The 21,528-nt window shown below is 36.7% G+C and overlaps 1 protein-coding gene across 2 annotated transcripts in view; it reads right to left on the bottom strand.

The window, feature by feature from the left end:
* Positions 1-21,528, bottom strand: part of LOC149791216 (low-density lipoprotein receptor-related protein 6-like) — a 79,314-nt gene that overhangs the window by 37,295 nt on the left and 20,491 nt on the right. For both annotated transcript variants that reach the window (XM_089969155.1, XM_089969156.1), the window contains exons 7-9: positions 20,077-20,205; positions 3,553-3,609; positions 2,796-3,038 (exon numbers count right to left, since the gene is read on the bottom strand). In XM_089969155.1, coding sequence (XP_089825281.1) covers positions 2,796-3,038; positions 3,553-3,609; positions 20,077-20,205 — 429 coding nt within the window. The remainder of the gene's footprint in view (positions 1-2,795; positions 3,039-3,552; positions 3,610-20,076; positions 20,206-21,528) is intronic.

Below are 21,528 nucleotides of genomic sequence, written 5' to 3'. Positions count from 1 at the left end.
AACAATAATACGAAAGAAAAAGACAAAGAAAAGGTCATGATGTCGAGATGGCTAGAACAAGAATAATATTTAGTATCCTGCTTTGCCAAACATGTAGCTGAAAAAATACAGCTCTGAAAACAGAACATTGTTATGGATGTCAAACAGATAATTCCAGTAAGATTCAACACGATAAATGTGTGATGATTAGCCAAGAAGAAAAGTTGGAATCATATCCGACGGGTTGCCGTTAAATGAATGAGACCTATATCACTGTTCGGGACAAGTTTGGGATAGGGTATCCTGACTGTAAACTTGAGGATCGAAAGGATGCATTGAAGTTAATAGACAAAAGGAGTAGACGATGGAACAACCGGAAGGGAAGAAGACAGTAGGGAAAAGCCCAGCCGACCTTCACAGGGACCCTTCCATGCATTGAAGAGATATTCTTTCACATTGCCAAAAAATATTGTCTTTGTGTTGTATATGTGTGTGTCGATGTCTTCAACTCAAAACTTAAAACCACTTATCAAAACCCGTCCGATATTACTCGATAAACCCTTTTGACCCTTTAAACCCTTTTGATCCCCAAGTATCAACCACATGCAAGTCTGTGGGTTACTTTAGCAGATTTCCCGTTTTACCATATAGTGGGACTCCAATGTTAAATTCCTATTTGGTTTTATAGTGGCGCACCTATTTTAAATTCTAGTTTGACCTCATAATGGTGTTCTCATGTTATCTTTCCGTTTGACCTCAAGTGGCGATTTGGACTCACAAGTGGCTCATAATATTACTGGAGACATAGTGTAATTTCAATAGACAGATACATTTATTATACACATAATATCTGCCCATACGCGCCTTAACCAAACGAACGTGTCATATGTATGACTATCATGCAAAATTTATATTTTAGAGGCATTGAAAACCTTGATCACATTGATGTCATCTTCCTGTGACTTATAATTGTCTGCATTACCATACAGGGATTTAGCCTTGAACTATGTTTATCAAACTCTATTTCATTCCAGCATGCGCCTTTTATTTTGCAATTGTTTCCACAATATGAATGGGAGAATAAACATTGTACAACCTAGTTGTAGTTTAATTTAGTATATTTTGTATATCATTTATAATGTACAGTGTGTTCCTATGCCATTCCGAACTAACACTAGCTGGCTAAATATGAAGCTGATGCTATCTCGTAATGTAAAAGATCTATAAGAACGTAGTTTTAATGAAGAAATAACATTTTTAATATATTGAACAATCATGTTATTTACGTGTGTCTGCCATATATCATCTATTAATAATTATTGCAGGTAAAATATATCTACATTTTCAGTTAGTTTTATTAGTTTCGGGTTTCAAATATGTGTAACTACTAGGACGAATTTATAATGTTATTTCGGATTTAAATAGGAAAACATTTAATATAACTGACAAAGTAACTTTCATTTTTGTGTCATTTTTTTAACAGAGCTTTAGTATTATTACCTCACCGTTCAACTTTCCCTCAAAATTCAGTACATGTGGCTGTAATGTAATCCAACTGTGCCCAATGTGTCCAACATATGTGCCTTAATTATACATACATGTTGAAATGTGCTCAAATATAATGTTCTATCTGATATTCATTTTCAAAATGTGATCCGATAAAATATAGGAAGTCGCAGTTCTAAAATGCCAATATTTACCTCAAATCGCGCATGCATGTTTGTTTTTTTCTTCCAAACAAAATGACCCTTCGATGGTAATGCAAACTCGGAACTGTTTCATTTTGATGATCAATTGTTTTTATTTTGTTTTTTGTTTTTTGTGTGTGTGTGTGTGTGCGCGTACATTACATTATGCATGGCAACATTAAACGTGATGTGAATCTGTCTTATATTGTATGCTTTATGTTTTGAAACGATGCGTACTATACATATAGAAATTGTATGTGCAATAAAGCAGTTTATAGGCAATATGACTTAAGCAAATTATAATGTCGAGAATTGTAGAAAAGAAAATCTACATGAATGGACAAAGTTGTGCACTGCATGGGCAGCGTCTGTCAAAACTTTGATATTTATTGAAAATGTTTGATCTTTATATAACCCAAAAGACAGGCTAAATGCAAAGAAAATGTTGGAGTAAAACTGGCACTCTGAGAACAGATTAAAAAAGTGCATTTTAAGAATTTACCCACTAAATTTAATCATCAATAACTTTATTTTCCTGACACGTTTGTTTCATATACAAGCAAATCATTAGGATAACGTTGACTTGTACTTCATTGTGTCTTCTCTGGAACCCGATTCACATGACAATCAATAGTTACCGATCCCAATTACTGCATTATTGATATATGTATATAAGTCCTAATTCTATGGAAAAAATACCCTACAAGTCAGAAAAAGGCTAATAATTTTATAGCAAAAATGTTATAGTTTATTATGATTGTCAATTATGATACTATTGTCACTATAAATCTATCTATCTATCTATCTATCTATATATATATATATATGTGTGTGTGTGGGGGTGGGGGGTCACATCCCAGGTCGATCTGACGTCCGATCTTCCGTATTCATCTAATAATCTAATAATAATGTGGACACCATATTTTTCATCTATGTTTGTTATTTAAACAATAAAGACAGAACCTAATAAATGTATGGGGCCTCTATTGAAAGTAAAATAAAAGACCTTAATCCGCACACTATAATTGCATTTTCACTGTAAAGAAAATTAATTGTAAAAAACGGTAATTTTACATAATAGAATTATCGAAGTATATTTTGCTTCCTTTAGAACTCTAAGCAACTTACTGCTGTTGAAGGAGTGTATGGTCTTTTTGTTGATTCCATATAGTGATACTGACGAAATCTGTCGAAGACCCCCATCGGTGAACTCATTTCTGAATATAACTCCATCGATCGGGTCGTAGTCGATGTCATAAGAGGCTAGTGCTTTTTGTATTGGAATTTCTTCATAGGTTTGATTATTTATGTCCATTTGATAAATCGCTCCGATGTAGTCCAAAATGAGAATAAAATTGTTAGGAAAGTAGTCTGCGAAAATAAAATTGGAAGCAAAATACATGAAGCGTAACAAGAGTAGAATATCATAATTCATTACATAATGTGAATTGTAAAGCGTCTTACCAGATAATCCATGTGCGGATAAATATTGAATAATCATTGTGGATTCCCAAGTCAAGGACGTAGCATCTATTGTGAGGTACAAATTAAATTAAAAACAGGCGATAAATCAAATGTTGGCAGTTGTAATGTATAAATAACATTTAAGATTGTTTTGGATTAAGTTCCCAATAACATTCCTATTAAATTTCAATTTATAACTCAGAGGATTAAAATTGGTGTCACATTTTACAATTATACGTGTTAGTTCTGCTTTCTTTCTGTTACTTTGTTTAAGACCATGGAGTCGTATAAGGAGATTAATATAGCAAATATATAACTATTTTATATTAAGATGACACAGTGCGTGCTATATTTACGGAAACACTTTGTTTGTTACGATGTCATAAATTCATTACATAATGTGAATTGTAATGGTGCTTACCAGATAAACCAGGTGATGAAGTAGTCGTTGTCGATGCCCAACTCAGCGACGTAGCATCTATGTGAGGTAAAAATGAATCAAAAGCAAGAGATAAAGCAAATGTTGGCATTTTTAATGTACAAATTTCATGCCTATTTATGTCTTCGAAGAAACTGTATAAGGCACGTGGTCTACAGAGCACAAGTACATTACGGCATTCATAAAACAGTGTCAATAAATGCGATCCAGTCATTAACAACTTACAAAATGATTTTGCTCTTTATATTCACCCAAGTAAATATGGCAAAATGGATTTTACAATTTTGCATATTACATCATCTTGTGAGCTAGAATTAAATAAATGTGCTAACAACAAATGTGTTCTGTTTTCTTAAATGTACGCTGTATATTACATAGTCTATTGACATTATGTTTATAGACCGTATAACCTCTCTTTGGTTTGGCCCACCGTACATCCACCCCTTATAACTCATTCACAGTCAAGCTGTCATCGTCAATAACATTTGTCAAAGTAAAGTCTGCCATCGCTACACATTTCCTCCACTGCTCATCGGAAACTGTCTCAGCTTCAAGGATCTATTTAGGACATAATGTGTAGTTTTATATCAGACGTTGATACTGCCTAATAAATCAAAGACGAAATAAATTTAGTGAGAAATTAGTAGTAAATAGGGATACCCTACGTACAATGGGAATTAGCATTACAAACCACCCTGGGACACTCTACGTACAATGGGAATTTAACATGGCGAAAAATCGTGGATCAGATTACGTACAATGGGAATTAACATGGGAATAAATCGTGGGTTACTTTACGTACAAGGGAAATTTAACATGGCGAAAAATCGTGGGTCACTCTACGTACAAGGGGAATTTAACATGGGGAATAGAGTTTGGGCTTGTCTAGGGACAAGGGGAATTGAACATGGGAATAGAGTTTGGGCTTGTCTAGGGACAAAGGGAATTGAACATGGGGAATAGAGTTTGGGTCTGTCTAGGGACAAGGGGAATTGAACATATGGAAATTGAACATGGTGGGTCTGTATAGCGTCAAGGGGAATTGAACATGGTGGGATTGTCTAGGGACAATGATGGTAGAGGGTCAAACACAACAGAGACAGAAACAGACATACACTAGTACAAGCGTGAGATTTATATATAAAGCATTACCAAGACCTGAAATCTTGCTGGGGTGTTCAAAAATTTGCATAATTGTAATGATGCTATAAATAGCTATAATCAAGGAAATGCTCAACGACAAAATGGATGTGACTAAACGTAACGTTAAAATGACGAAATTGTCCGAGAATTTAAAGGAAAATAAACATATCCCCGAAAATTAAGTTACAATGGTTTAGACTAAAATGGATAAAATTAGTAACTACTTACAATATCAACTTCTGTGACGATCATGGATAAATACCCTATGTATCTATAATCAGCTAAAATTCCTATGAAATCCCACTATCTATTTATAGCTCCAACTTGTGGGTTTTTCCTTTGGAAAATCCCACTATCTTTTTATAGCCTCAGCTTGAGTGACGTTCCTGTTTATGAATTCTAGTATATATGTATAGCAACAAAATGTGGAAATCCCCAAGTCGATATTTATAGTCTCAAAATTTCCAGCCTCAGTGACGTCACTGTACTGAACACTAGGGGATAAATGGCAACAGTGTTGCAAGTGGCTGACCTGAATACGCGCTACTGTAGGTAGGTAGGTAGAGTGTATCTGATAGGGATAAAGTGAGTTTTATAGGGACAAACAGAGATCAATACACACATACACACACACAACATACGCGCGCAGACTCTCTCTCACACACACACACACACACACACACACACACAGGGAAGAGGAAAAAACAAACCCCAAATATACTATCCACACTCGGGAGGAAGAAAAAAAACAACCAAATATACGATCTACACAACGTACGCGAACAAACACACACACACACACACACACACACACACAACATACGCGCGCAGACTCACACACACACACACACACACACACACACAGGGAAGAGGAAAAATCAAACCCCAAAATATACTATCCACACTCGGGAGGAAAAAAAAAAAACAACCAAATATACGATCTACACAACGTACGCGAACAAACACACACACACACACACACACAAACACACACAGGGAAGAGGAAAAAACAAACCCCAAATATACTATCCACACTCGGGAGGAAGAAAAAAAACAACCAAATATACGATCTACACAACGTACGACAACACACACACACACACACACACACACACACACAACATACGCGCGCAGACTCACACACACACACACACACACACAGAGGGAAGAGGAAAAAACAAACCCCAAATATACTATCCACACTCGGGAGGAAGAAAAAAAAAACAACCAAATATACGATCTACACAACGTACGCGAACACACACACATACACACACACACACACACAGACACACACAAAACATACGCGCGCAGACTCACACACACAGACACACACAGAGGGAAGAGGAAAAAACAAACCCCAAATATACTGTCCACACTCGGGAGGAAGAAAAAAAAACAACCAAATATACGATCTACACAACGTACGCGAACAGACACACACACACAGAGGGAAGAGGATAAAACAAACCCCAAATATACTATCAAAACACAGAAGGGAGATAATACAAACCCCAAATAAACTATCCACACAAACGTACGCGAACGCATACAAACCCCAAATATACTATCAACACAGAAGGAGATAATACAAACCCCAAATAAACTATCCACACAAACGTACGCGAACGCATACAAACACAAAATATACTATCCACACAACGTCGCTAACGCATACAAACTCCAAATATGCTATCCACACTCGGGAGGAAGAAGAAAAAACAACCAAATATACGATCTACACAACGTACGCGAACACACACACACACACACACACACACACACACAGAGGGAAGAGGAAATAACAAACCCCAAATATACTATCAACACAGAAGGGAGATAATACAAACCCCAAATAAACTATCCACACAAACGTACGCGAACGCATACAAACCCCAAATATACTATCAACACAGAAGGGAGATAATACAAACCCCAAATAAACTATCCACACAAACGTACGCGAACGCATACAAACCCCAAATACACTATCAACACAGAAGGGAGATAATACAAACCCAAAACAAACTATCCACACAAACGTACGCGAACGCATACAAACCCCAAATACACTATCAACACAGAAGGGAGATAATACAAACCCAAAATAAACTATCCACACAAACGTACGCGAACGCATACAAACCCCAAATATACTATCCACACAACGTCGCTAACGCATACAAACCGCAAATATACTATCCACACTCGGGAGGAAGAAGAAGAAAAACAACCAAATATGCGATCTACACAACGTACGCGAATACACACACACACACATACACGCACACCACAGAGGGAAGAAGAAGAAAACCATTATACACTATCCACACGCAGTGAAGAAATAACCCTTTATATATATACTATCAACAGAGAGTGAAGAAAATAACCCATTATTTTCCATCAACACAGAGTGAAGAAGAAAAAGTTTTTTGAAAGCACCTAAGCCCTCACCTGCAATGACCAACTCTGCCAAACACCTACACCCCACCCACCCCCACTCCCAACACTACAAAACCCATTTAACCCGTTATTTTATGGCATCAGTGTGTGATTTAGGAAACATCAAGACACAAAATGATGGACGAATAGACTGACTATTGTTTACGGACTTGCATGCCTAAAGAGCGTGCGTGAAGGAAAACATCCTTCCATTTCAATTCTAACTAAAACATGATCCAGAGGGATAGAGAGAGGTGAAAGAGCACAATTTCATAAAGTGTGTGTAAAAACAAAACACGCCATCCTTATTATACAATGTCAAGACCAAGAGACACTTACGTTTTCTTTCTGGTCTATTCTCTTTTAGAAGGTAGTATGAAATTTCACATCAGGGCCAACGCATCGGCTCACATTGTCAATTTTTCCATTTCCATGTTTTTACTGGCACAAGTTCTTCATCATCTTCAATTTCTTCTTCTTCTGAATCCCTCTTCTCTGTTTCGTCTTGTTTTTGTTTCTTCTCTTTTCTCGTAGGGCACTCTGAATTCCAGTGTCCTTTCTCCTGACAACGATATTAGGTATCTTGACTTTTGTCTCTCTTTCTTAGACGAAGCAGGTATTCTGGAGACAAATACCCATTTACCTTTGCAGATATAGCAAACTTCATTAGCACTTACACACTTTCGTATGATTCTCATCAAATCAACTACCAAAAGAGTAAGTTTTGTTGCCACTTTCGCATGTGAATTATGCTTTCGTATGACTTTTAGCAAATATTTGACCAGCAGGTCGATCTGTGCTGACTCTTCCATCTTCTTGATCGTTTGAGAGCAGAATGAATACTTTGACGCTAAGACACTCTCCTTATATACATGGACCTGCTGCGTATGAAACCTAGTCAAATGTAATTTTGCAATAAGATGAAACGATTTCATTGAGGAAGTAAAAAGCAATGATGTACCGTATCGCCTCACACAAAACCTGAAGTTTTAGTTCAAATCCGTGTCAGCGATTTCGAAGACGACATAACTGAGCTTTAATCAATGCTCTCCAATTATGCCACAAAACCACGAGTCTTGATTCACGCCAAAAGAAATTTCGTTCGGTCCATAAAAAATAGTATCACATCTGAGAAACGCAAAAACGAACTTCCAGAAAACTGAGAACGACGGCTTACACCTACAACGTAAATGTGTGAGTTCAAGTAGTGCATAAAACTTAGTCAAATTAAATTTTTATAGTCAAGACGAAACGATCTCTTTTCGAACAAGAAAGCAGACACCAAGCGACAATGGCGATCCGTGTCACACAACACTTTTCAAAATGTATATTATCAGAGGTTTGTTCTAGCGATCTGCACGGTTAAATTCAATGTTGATGTAGTTTGCAATAAGACGGACACAATTTCCATGGGATCGCCCATGGTACGATTGTTCGTGCATTAGTTCAATTTTTAAAAATATTTTTTTATATAAATCGCCTATAGGATAGACTCAGTAAAGCATGGCCATTCTCGTCACTGTCTGAATAGCTACTCAAGTTAATTCGAAGCGAACGCGGTAAGAAAATAAGTATAGCCAATGAAATGGCTTACAACGGGTGATGCATTGTTTTGTTCTAGGGCTGTGTGGCATAATAATCCCTATGTTCTTGCGTTGTTACCATTACAGTGCAGACAGACTGAAATGTGAACTTACAAGCCCTCTTTGTGTGTGTTGTACCATTTCCTCTTACCACATCAAAATACTGAGCGTCACAGTATTGGTTCGCGTTTTCAAGCTGACCATTTTTTTAGATCTCACTTAAACATTTCGACATAAACACTCACATCGGTAGAGTCAGAACAGACGTGTTACAGTACTGAGGGGCATGTTATCTTTTCTTTTTCAAACTAATAAATTTGGGGTTTGTATGAAGTAAAGAACCGAAAGTACAGTGAAACTCAAGGATGATGACCCAATCTGTCTGTCTATTGATGCGTGTATTTACTTAAGAAGAAATATGACCTCTAAAACACAAAAAGATACGGCAAGCATGATTAGATTAAACACAACGATGTTTTCCTTCACGCCCGTGTAATTTAGAGTTTTAATCGTCTTTGAAGACAAACTTGGTCTCCTTTTGTAGGGCTTGAAATAATAAAAAAACTGAAAAATCTTAAGCACTTTGCTATAGATAATTTCATCAACAGACCAAACAACATAAATACCGTTACAACAATAGAAAGCCTTAAATCTTCTATCAAAAAGAAATGCGTGAAAAAAATTAAAGATTAACGATAACTAACCAATGAAACCGAATTTAACAAAGGCAATGACATGTGAAGAAATGCCTCTCACTTTGGAAAGGTAGGCGAATGTACTCTGTCATGCACCGTCAACTTGAAAAAAATTATAAACAGAGAGAAACCTGAATTCAAAATTCAGTTGTTTCTTTTTCTTCAAAATTATTTCGTTTCTTTTTTCTTTTTTTTTTTTTTTTTTGGAACAAATCTAAGCACTAATATAGAGTGGAAAAGGGAAAATGCACATACAAGCTTTGATATTTCTGAAAAAAGGAGGGGATATTCCTAATGTTCATAACCACATATATATGCTTGGACTTGTCTGTGACTTATCCACAAAACAAGATATACATATTTCTGGTCAAGCTGCAAGTGTGTGCGTGTTTTTGAAAATGGTAAAAATTGGATATACAATTTTCTCGTGACACTTATAAAGTGAAGAGTCTGTGCAAGTGTCAAAAGCCAAAGTCATATAAGTTTTGTATTTTGTACGGCTTGTAAAGATTTCTACTTTAGAAAATGTGAAGTATCACAAGTTATTATCACAAACAGAAGTGGAACATAGGGGCTTGCAAGAAAGAAAATAACAGACGGTTGGTGTCATCAAGAGTGCTAGAGACGGTACCCGAACTTGCTTGCCTGCTTACTTGAATTAAAGTGATTTTCGCTGTAATGGAGTATGTATCACTGGCTTAATAACGCACCGCGTGATTTTTAATTATTCCTGGGGAAGGAAAGAGAGCCTCATCCCCCAGGCTTTTATGTACTCACAGACTATTTTTAAATTTAGCCACTCAGGTGTAGGACTAACTAGTCCTTAACAACCTGACTGAAAGACTTTAAACATGAGTGGGAATTGTCTCACCACACACTCATTTTTCTGTCCGAGCGTGGTAAAGGAGGAAAAAGGTGCTCAGCAAGACAGCCATGGATGTTAAGTACTCACCAAAACGCTAGCCCGTACTTATTTCAAATCAAGTCCCGTTTTTGCTAATGGACAATAAAAGGTACCAATAATGTGTTAACCGCCTGTGCAATTAGTTCAAATCTAACGAGTCTGTTAAATTTCCTACTTCCTAACATATCTGTCTAATATTAGTACTTAGTGTACATAAAAATAGCCATACTGATCTTATTTTAAATTATTATGTCTAAGCGACATATACCAGTTTGGTCACTGTTAGGTTTAAAAAGTTAAGTTTGTTGTGGTGTTCCAATGGGTCAAGTTTGTTTCGAGAATAGTTTAGTCAAGGAGGGATACCAAGCCAAATATGGTTCCCTATTTAATAAAAAGCAATCTTTTGGAGCCCTAAAAAAAAGTCTGTTTTTTCTGTTAGAAGGTAACACGTCTCTCTTTTGCTTTCACGTTCTTTCCCGCACTCAACCGCCTGTAATTATCGGAGGCACTACGTTCTTTTCTCACTCCGATACTACAGGCAATCTCAGCTGAAAGAACAACCACAACAACAATAACAGCGACAGACACCATAGCAGCGGATTTGAAACTATCTACCTCAACTGAAGAATTAGTATCAGAACCAGAAGAGGAAATTGAGGCGGTTGAGGAGGAGGGGGACGCTGACCCTCGTTGAGAAGTACACCGAAATGGGGCTAGATCAAGCATTGTATGACGTCAACATAGCAGGGCAGTTTATTACAGCCATACAATACGTTGCCTACAAATCTCTAGACACCTTTAAACCAAGACCTTCTCAATGGGGATTAGGGGTCAGAGTTCTTCCCCAATTCTACAGACAAGCCTACACTGGATACCCCCTCAGTCAACTGGTAGAAACCGCTGCTTACATTACCGCCCATCATGGCTACGCATTTCCTGATATCAAGAATCATGAGACTAGGAGTGCGGGAAAGAACGTGAAAGCAAAAGAGAGACGTGTTACCTTCTAACAGAAAAAACAGACTTTTTTTAGGGCTCCAAAAGATTGCTTTTTATTAAATAGGGAACCATATTTGGCTTGGTATCCCTCCTTCACTAAACTATTCTCGAAACAAACTTGACCCATTGGAACAACACAACAAACTTAACTTTTTAAACCTAACAGTGACCAAACTGGTATATGTCGCTTAGACATAATAATTTAAAATAAGATCAGTATGGCTATTTTTATGTACACTAAGTACTAATATTAGACAGATATGTTAGGAAGTAGGAAATTTAACAGACTCGTTAGATTTGAACTAATTGCACAGGTGGTTAACACATTATTGGTACCTTTTATTGTCCATTAGCAAAAACGGGACTTGATTTGAAATAAGTACGGGCTAGCGTTTTGGTGAGTACTTAACATCCATGGCTGTCTTGCTGAGCACCTTTTTCCTCCTTTACCACGCTCGGACAGAAAAATGAGTGTGTGGTGAGACAATTCCCACTCATGTTTAAAGTCTTTCAGTCAGGTTGTTAAGGACTAGTTAGTCCTACACCTGAGTGGCTAAATTTAAAAATAGTCTCTGAGTACATAAAAGCCTGGGGGATGAGGCTCTCTTTCCTTCCCCAGGAATAATTAAAAATCACGCGGTGCGTTATTACACCAGTGATACATGCTCCATTACAGCGAAAATCACTTTAATTCAAGTAAGCAGGCAAGCAAGTTCGGGTACCGTCTCTAGCACTCTTGATGACACCAACTGTCTGAGTTATTTTCTTTCTTGCAAGCCCCTATGTTCCACTTCTGTTTGTGATAATAACTTGTGTTACTTCACATTTTCTAAAGTAGAAATCTTTACAAGCCGTACAAAATACAAAACTTATATGACTTTGGCTTTTGACACTTGCACAGACTCTTCACTTTATAAGTGTCACGAGAAAATTGTATATCCAATTTTTACCATTTTCAAAAACACGCACACACTTGCAGCTTGACCAGAAATATGTATATCTTGTTTTGTGGATAAGTCACAGACAAGTCCAAGCATATATAGGTGGTTATGAACATTAGGAATATCCCCTCCTTTTTCAGAAATATCAAAGCTTGTATGTGCATTTTCCCTTTTCCACTTTATATTAGTGCTTAGATTTGTTCCAAAAAAAAAAAAAAAGAAAAAAGAAACGAAATAATTTTGAAGAAAAAGAAACAACTGAATTTTGAATTCAGGTTTCTCTCTGTTTATAATTTTTTTCAAGTTGACGGTGCATGACAGAGTACATTCGCCTACCTTTCCAAAGTGAGAGGCATTTCTTCACATGTCATTGCCTTTGTTAAATTCGGTTTCATTGGTTGGTTATCGTTAATCTTTAATTTTTTTCATGCATTTCTTTTTGATAGAAGATTTAAGGCTTTCTATTGTTGTAGCGGTATTTATGTTGTTTGGTCTGTTGATGAAATTATCTATAGCAAAGTGCTTAAGATTTTTCAGTTTTTTTATTATTTCAAGCCCTACAAAAGGAGACCAAGTTTGTCTTCAAAGACGATTAAAACTCTAAATTACACGGGCGTGAAGGAAAACATCGTTGTGTTTAATCTAATCATGCTTGCCGTATCTTTTTGTGTTTTAGAGGTCATATTTCTTCTTAAGTAAATACACGCATCAATAGACAGACAGATTGGGTCATCATCCTTGAGTTTCACTGTACTTTCGGTTCTTTACTTCATACAAACCCCAAATTTATTAGTTTGAAAAAGAAAAGATAACATGCCCCTCAGTACTGTAACACGTCTGTTCTGTCTCTACCGATGTGAGTGTTTATGTCGAAATGTTTAAGTGAGATCTAAAAAAATGGTCAGCTTGAAAACGCGAACCAATACTGTGACGCTCAGTATTTTGATGTGGTAAGAGGAAATGGTACAACACACACAAAGAGGGCTTGTAAGTTCACATTTCAGTCTGTCTGCACTGTAATGGTAACAACGCAAGAACATAGGGATTATTATGCCACACAGCCCTAGAACAAAACAATGCATCACCCGTTGTAAGCCATTTCATTGGCTATACTTATTTTCTTACCGCGTTCGCTTCGAATTGACTTGAGTAGCTATTCAGACAGTGACGAAAATGGTCATGCTTTACTGGGTCTATCCTATAGGCGATTTATATAAAAAAATATTTTTAAAAATTAAACTAATGCACGAACAATCGTACCATGGGCGATCCCATGGAAATTGTGTCCGTCTTATTGCAAACTACATCAACATTTAATTTAACCGTGCAGATCGCTAGAACAAACCTCTGATAATATACATTTTGAAAAGTGTTGTGTGACACAGATCGCCATTGTCGCTTGGTGTCTGCTTTCTTGTTCGAAAAGAGATCGTTTCGTCTTGACTATAAAAATTTAATTTGACTAAGTTTTACGCACTACTTGAACTCACACATTTACGTTGTAGGTGTAAGCCGTCGTTCTCAGTTTTCTGGAAGTTCGTTTTTGCGTTTCTCAGATGTGATACTATTTTTTATGGACCGAACGAAATTTCTTTTGGCGTGAATCAAGACTCGTGGTTTTGTGGCATAATTGGAGAGCATTGATTAAAGCTCAGTTATGTCGTCTTCGAAATCGCTGACACGGATTTGAACTAAAACTTCAGGTTTTGTGTGAGGCGATACGGTACATCATTGCTTTTTACTTCCTCAATGAAATCGTTTCATCTTATTGCAAAATTACATTTGACTAGGTTTCATACGCAGCAGGTCCATGTATATAAGGAGAGTGTCTTAGCGTCAAAGTATTCATTCCGCTCTCAAACAATCAAGAAGATGGAAGAGTCAGCACAGATCGACCTGCTGGTCAAATATTTGCTAAAAGTCATACGAAAGCATAATTCACATGCGAAAGTGGCAACAAAACTTACTCTTTTGGTCGTTGATTTGATGAGAGTCATACGAAAGTGTGTAAGTGCTAATGAAGTTTGCTATATCTGCAAAGGTAAATGGGTATTTGTCTCCAGAATACCTGCTTCGTCTAAGAAAGAGAGACAAAAGTCAAGATACCTAATATCGTTGTCAGGAGAAAGGACACTGGAATTCAGAGTGCCCTACGAGAAAAGAGAAGAAACAAAAACAAGACGAAACAGACAAGAGGGATTCAGAAGAAGAAGAAATTGAAGATGATGAAGAACTTGTGCCAGTAAAAACATGGAAATGGAAAAATTGACAATGTGAGCCGATGCGTTGGCCCTGATGTGAAATTTCATACTATCTTTTAAAAGAGAATAGACCAGAAAGAAAACGTAAGTGTCTCTTGGTCTTGACATTGTATAATAAGGATGGCGTGTTTTGTTTTTACTCACACTTTATGAAATTGTGCTCTTTCACCTCTCTCTATCCCTCTGGATCATGTTTTAGTTAGAATTGAAATGGAAGGATGTTTTCCTTCACGCACGCTCTTTAGGCATGCAAGTCCGTAAACAATAGTCAGTCTATTCGTCCATCATTTTGTGTCTTGACGTTTCCTAAATCACACACTGATGCCATAAAATAACGGGTTAAATGGGTTTTGTAGTGTTGGGAGTGGGGGTGGGTGGTGTGTAGGTGTTTGGCAGAGTTGGTCATTGCAGGTGAGGGCTTAGGTGCTTTCAAAAAACTTTTTATTCTTCACTCTGTGTTGATGGAATATAATGGGTTATTTTGTTCACTCTCTGTTGATAGTATATATATAAAGGGTTATTTCTTCACTGCGTGTGGATAGTGTATAATGGTATTCTTCTTCTTCCCTCTGTGGTGTGCGTGTGTGTGTGTGTGTGTTCGCGTACGTTGTGTAGATCGCATATTTGGTTGTTTTTCTTCTTCTTCCTCCCGAGTGTGGATAGTATATTTGAGGTTTGTATGCGTTAGCGACGTTGTGTGGATAGTATATTTGGGGTTTGTATGCGTTCGCGTACGTTTGTGTGGATAGTTTATTTGGGGTTTGTATTATCTCCCTTCTGTGTTGATAGTGTATTTGGGGTTTGTATGCGTTCGCGTACGTTTGTGTGGATAGTTTATTTTGGGTTTGTATTATCTCCCTTCTGTGTTGATAGTGTATTTGGGGTTTGTATGCGTTCACGTACGTTTGTGTGGATAGTTTATTTGGGGTTTGTATTATCTCCCTTCTGTGTTGATAGTATATTTGGGGTTTGTTTTTTCCTCTTCCCTCTGTGTGTGTGTGTGTGTGTGTGTGTGTGTTTGCGTACGTTGTGTAGATCGTATATTTGGTTGTTTTTTTGTTCTTCCTCCCGAGTGTGGATAGCATATTTGGAGTTTGTATGCGTTAGCGACGTTGTGTGGATAGTATATTTTGTGTTTGTATGCGTTCGCGTACGTTTGTGTGGATAGTTTATTTGGGGTTTGTATTATCTCCTTCTGTGTTGATAGTATATTTGGGGTTTATATGCGTTCGCGTACGTTTGTGTGGATAGTTTATTTGGGGTTTGTATTATCTCCCTTCTGTGTTGATAGTATATTTCGGGTTTGTATGCGTTCGCGTACGTTTGTGTGGATAGTTTATTTGGGGTTTGTATTATCTCCCTTCTGTTTTGATAGTATATTTGGGGTTTGTTTTTTCCTCTTCCCTCTGTGTGTGTGTGTGTGTGTGTGTGTGTATGTGTGTGAGTCTGCGCGCGTATGTGTTGTGTGTGTGTGTGTGTGTATGTGTGTGTGTTCGCGTACGTTGTGTAGATCGTATATTTGGTTGTTTCTTTTTCTTCCTCCCGAGTGTGGATAGTATATTTGGGGTTTGTTTTTTCCTCTTCCCTCTGTGTGTGTGTGTATGAGTGTGCGCGCGTATGTTGTGTGTGTGTGTGTTTGTTCGCGTACGTTGTGTAGATCGTATATTTGGTTGTTTTTTTTCTTCCTCCCGAGTGTGCATAGTATATTTGGGGTTTGTTTTTTCCTCTTCCCTGTGTGTGTGTGTGTGTGTGTGTGTGTGTGTGTCTGCGCGCGTATGTTGTGTGTGTGTGTGTGTGTGTTTGTTCGCGTACGTTGTGTAGATCGTATATTTGGTTTTTTTTTTCTTCCTCCTGAGTGTGGATAGTATATTTTGGGGTTTGTTTTTTCCTCTTCCCTGTGTGTTTGTGTGTGTGTGAGAGAGAGAGTCTGCGCGCGTATGTTGTGTGTGTGTGTGTTTGTGTGTATTGGTCTCTGTTTGTCCCTATAAAACTCACTTTATCCCTATCAGATACACTCTACCTATCTACCTACAGTAGCGCGTATTCAGGTCAGCCACTTGCAACACTGTTGCCATTTATCCCCTAGTGTTCAGTACAGTGACGTCACTGAGGCTGGAAATTTTGAGACTATAAATATCGACTTGGGGATTTCCACATTTTGTAGCTATACATATGTACTAGAATTCATAAACAGGAACGTCACTCAAGCTGAGGCTATAAAAAGATAGTGGGATTTTCCAAAGGAAAAACCCACAAGTTGGAGCTATAAATAGATAGTGGGATTTCATAGGAATTTTAGCTGATTATAGATACATAGGGTATTTATCCATGATCGTCACAGAAGTTGATATTGTAAGTAGTTACTAATTTTATCCATTTTAGTCTAAACCATTGTAACTTAATTTTCGGGGATATGTTTATTTTCCTTTAAATTCTCGGACAATTTCGTCATTTTAACGTTACGTTTAGTCACATCCATTTTGTCGTTGAGCATTTCCTTGATTATAGCTATTTATAGCATCATTACAATTATGCAAATTTTTGAACACCCCAGCAAGATTTCAGGTCTTGGTAATGCTTTATATATAAATCTCACGCTTGTACTAGTGTATGTATGTTTCTGTCTCTGTTGTGTTTGACCCTCTACCATCATTGTCCCTAGACAATCCCACCATGTTCAATTCCCCTTGACGCTATACAGACCCACCATGTTCAATTTCCATATGTTCAATTCCCCTTGTCCCTAGACAGACCCAAACTCTATTCCCCATGTTCAATTCCCTTTGTCCCTAGACAAGCCCAAACTCTATTCCCATGTTCAATTCCCCTTGTCCCTAGACAAGCCCAAACTCTATTCCCCATGTTAAATTCCCCTTGTACGTAGAGTGACCCACGATTTTTCGCCATGTTAAATTTCCCTTGTACGTAAAGTAACCCACGATTTATTCCCATGTTAATTCCCATTGTACGTAATCTGACCCACGATTTTTCGCCATGTTAAATTCCCATTGTACGTAGAGTGTCCCAGGGTGGTTTGTAATGCTAATTCCCATTGTACGTAGGGTATCCCCATTTACTACTGAAATTCATTCGACAAATAGGTTCTGACACTAGATATATATCTAATTGTTGCATTTAATCTGTACAACAACAACAAAAAAATCAAACATGTAAGGAATTTTATGTAATTGGTTCAGGAATCTTTAAAGAATCACGTAGCGTAAGTACATCGAACTTGCAAGTGCAAGATCTGAATTAAACTTGTGTTATAAACTCCTTTTAAGAAGCATATTTACAAGATGCTGCTGCTTAATACGTACAATTATGACTCGCATTTTCCATATAGACACTTGGCTTCTTGGTAGCAAAGTCGGCTGAAGAAGGAGTAAAGGAAATCTCCTTCCTTAACGTATTTCAAGAATTGTTTGTCGGAAGGACGGCTTCTGTTACATTTCATATCAACTAAGTAATGCGTGTCATGTCATCGTCGATATCAAGGCAAATGTCGTGCAGATTTAAGTAGGCAAATATTTAGAAAATTATATTTATCTTCTGCACCGTCAGAATTTATATCAGCTGTATGTTCTCTTCATGTTATTACCGTAACGATCGTATCTCCTTTCACGGTGCCTGTATGACATAAATAAATAAAGTCAAGAACAGCTGATATCAAACAGTGTACAAATTGTCATCTGAAGTAGAACTTATACGCATTTAAATCTGGCTGGCGTTGACGGTGAGCCCTGGAGTACCCGTTCGATGATCTGTTAACTAAGGCAAAAACCAGTAATATTTGTTGTCGAAATAATCATTATAGGCATCGATGTAAGTATAGTTTCAAAGCGATTGACATCATCCCCTTATCCATTTTAGAACTAGCTCTGGACAACGAGGCATAACATAGTTTTAACCAAACCATGAGGACTATTTACCGAACGAATTTAACCCTGGCATGAGTCCGGCTAGAAGTCACTTGTTTTCTCCTGATTTCCAAGGACTCATATACACCTTAGGTCGTAAACTTGACATTGCCAGACAATAAATAATTTTCCTCTAATTAATGCATGACCACAAATATCACAACTACACATTCACATCACAGCTTCACAACTGCATGGTTTCTCGTTGTTACCTTTTCTGAATGTAGCGCTAGCATTTCACGTTGTGAAATTATGCAACGCAATCACCTAGAATAGGTAACTATTTTACATGCGCTACCACAGGCAAGTTAAACCATGATTTTCAGCCTCATTTGCATATAACCTTCCACCATATTTAGAACAATAGCAACATCACAAGGCGTATCTAAGCAACGTAAAAGTTGATTTTCAATTATTCCATTACACAAATTACCAATCCGCCAACATAAATAACGCACATGGACTAAATCAATCGATCCATGCTACTATTAGATTTTAGTAGGGACTACTCAACAAAAGGGACATTTAAGTGACTATAACCTGTACTCACTATGAAATTAAACCATGAATTCCTGACATACCATCAGCATTACAATCTGTGACGATTGCCCCTGACAACTGGCTAATTATTCGGGCTGAGGACTACATCCAGCACCGATTTCCCAAATTTAAACAAAAGCTCACGAATATCTAAGAAATCCTTAAAATGGAGAGCAATTTACTATATACTCCTAATTTATTGCAATATACACAACTGTGTATGCTGCAGAAAACCAAGATAACACAAACCTTCTGTAATTATGAGTGACATATACATCAATAATATGGGTATAATATTTTCGTCATGCGGTTAACCCCACTGATTGCTAAATTCTGAGCCATTACAGTACAATACACATGGAATACTTAGTTCTAACTCAAAACTGAATACAATGAAGAAATAAACTAAACAAAAATCCATCCTTTGCAAAATAACCATCCACAGTTAATTTTAACAAATTCGTTTTTTTACGGATTAATTCATCTTGCAGGCATGGTCTCAACATATAGCATCATTAGGTTGTATTGCTTACATCGAGTACAATAAATAACTTTTAACATCATTTCAATATTGAGTTGAATATGTATACTTTGCTGTTAGTTTACAATGGCCTGATTTCTAACATTTCTGTGTAAAACTGTGGGTATTTTCTGCATAAGTTGTAAATTTATATTCCTAATTGGCCAGAAAATGCTAGCAACCCAAGTACGTTAACATATCGTACAACTATGGTAACTGATTTCAAAGTAGTAGAGCTAAACTAAGCGTCATACATGCTTAAGAGATATTTATAAATTATAATGCAGTAATTTATGCTGATTGCCTCTAAACACGTGTCTATTAGACATGATTACAGTTGTTGAGCACTTGTGAATATTTTTCAAAAATAGAAACTAATATATGAGTCAGAACAATCTGTGCACTGTTCATATAATTCGGTCATATTTTCATGATATATACAGCACACCAAGAATGCATTTAAAGTCGTATACATCATGAGTGTTACCAAGCCTTTCCAAACAGATTAAACATTTAAATATGAAGCAATAGTCATATCACATAACAATGAAAACTTACCGTTTCCGCAGGTTCGACCATCGGGCTGGATAATCATTCCATCAGGGCATGCGCACACTTTAGAACCACCAGGCATGGGAAAACAAAAATGACTACAGCTACTATTTCCACTGGAACACCCGTTGTTTTCTATAATATATATGTATGCCATTTTGAAAGGTATATCATATTCATATTTCATTTGTCAATCGTGTTTTTTTCTTTAATACATATAATTTCAGAATGCATTATCAATACATTTATCTTTTTTAGTTTTATTTAATGTATCATACATAACATTATTGAACGATTCTTAAAACAAATAGAGCCACTAGTATACAGATTTAGGTATTAACCAACATAAATTGCGTTAAAGTTAGCTGTGTTGATTTCTGTTTTGAAATTATAGTCTGATTGCATGTGTCTGAATGTGTCTGTTCGTCAGTAGTTGCATTGTGCTGTTTACGCCTAAATGAATTCAAATGTTGACATGTATATAACATGTCCCTGGCAAGCATGCAGAAGTACAATATCGCTAGCGTAAGGAAGTTTCATTATAATGTAGTTCATTTCCTAAAGGTTATGAAAAGATCAGCGATTCCACGGAAATTTTTACAAAACACAAATAATCGACTAGCGCTACACCATCAACAAATACATCATCGTCTGATAGAGAAATAAAGAGCACACATAATGAGAATCATCAGCGCTTTTATTTTATCCTTTATATATTATAGTACGCACAAAGGAAATAAACATGGAAGATTCTAATGTATAATCAGAATTATCAGTATCCACTTCAAAGAAACTGCAGGATGACCTGGGAACTGGACATTTGAAACGTAAGTTCTTAATATCTAACATACTGTTTAACTTTTTCCTACTTATTATTTGCTGCTCCATGTAAACTATATGCTTGTAGTTACAACTTCTACGCCCTATGACAGAGATGGCCTCTTCCTTTTTCATAGTTATTAATCTGCCTCAAAATCTTTTGTTGCTCTGAAAGGTTTTCATAATACCTTTAAGTTGGATCGGTGTAATCATTAGAACTATAGTTTCTTCTTCATTTACAAACTCATTATCTTGTTTCCCTTGGATCTTTTAACCCATTGCTGGGAATATGATGCCAATTAAATGTGAGGTAAGTGACCTTTAAAAGAATACAATAAGGCATCCTACATGGATTGGCCTCGAGGAATAACGTGGATTGCAAATCCGACTCACTACCAGTGAACTACGCAGGTTTCTTTTGAAAATACATTAAAGTTTTAATGTTTTCGTTTGCTACGTTTGATCGTGTGCTAAAAGTGTCAGCCAGTTCAGATCATTTTACATTTATATTAGTATCTGGTCTACTAGACCTAGAAATGTTTATATATATATATATATATATATATATATATATATATATATATATATATATATATATATATTATAATTCCTGGTACGTCGGTGTATCTAATTCTTGTA

The sequence above is a fragment of the Sinohyriopsis cumingii genome, chromosome 9, assembly GCF_028554795.1.
Source record: "Sinohyriopsis cumingii isolate HCF-2022 chromosome 9, ASM2855479v2, whole genome shotgun sequence".
In the NCBI taxonomy this organism is placed as follows: Eukaryota; Metazoa; Mollusca; class Bivalvia; order Unionida; family Unionidae; genus Sinohyriopsis; species Sinohyriopsis cumingii.
This window is presented reverse-complemented; position numbering and strand designations above follow the sequence as displayed.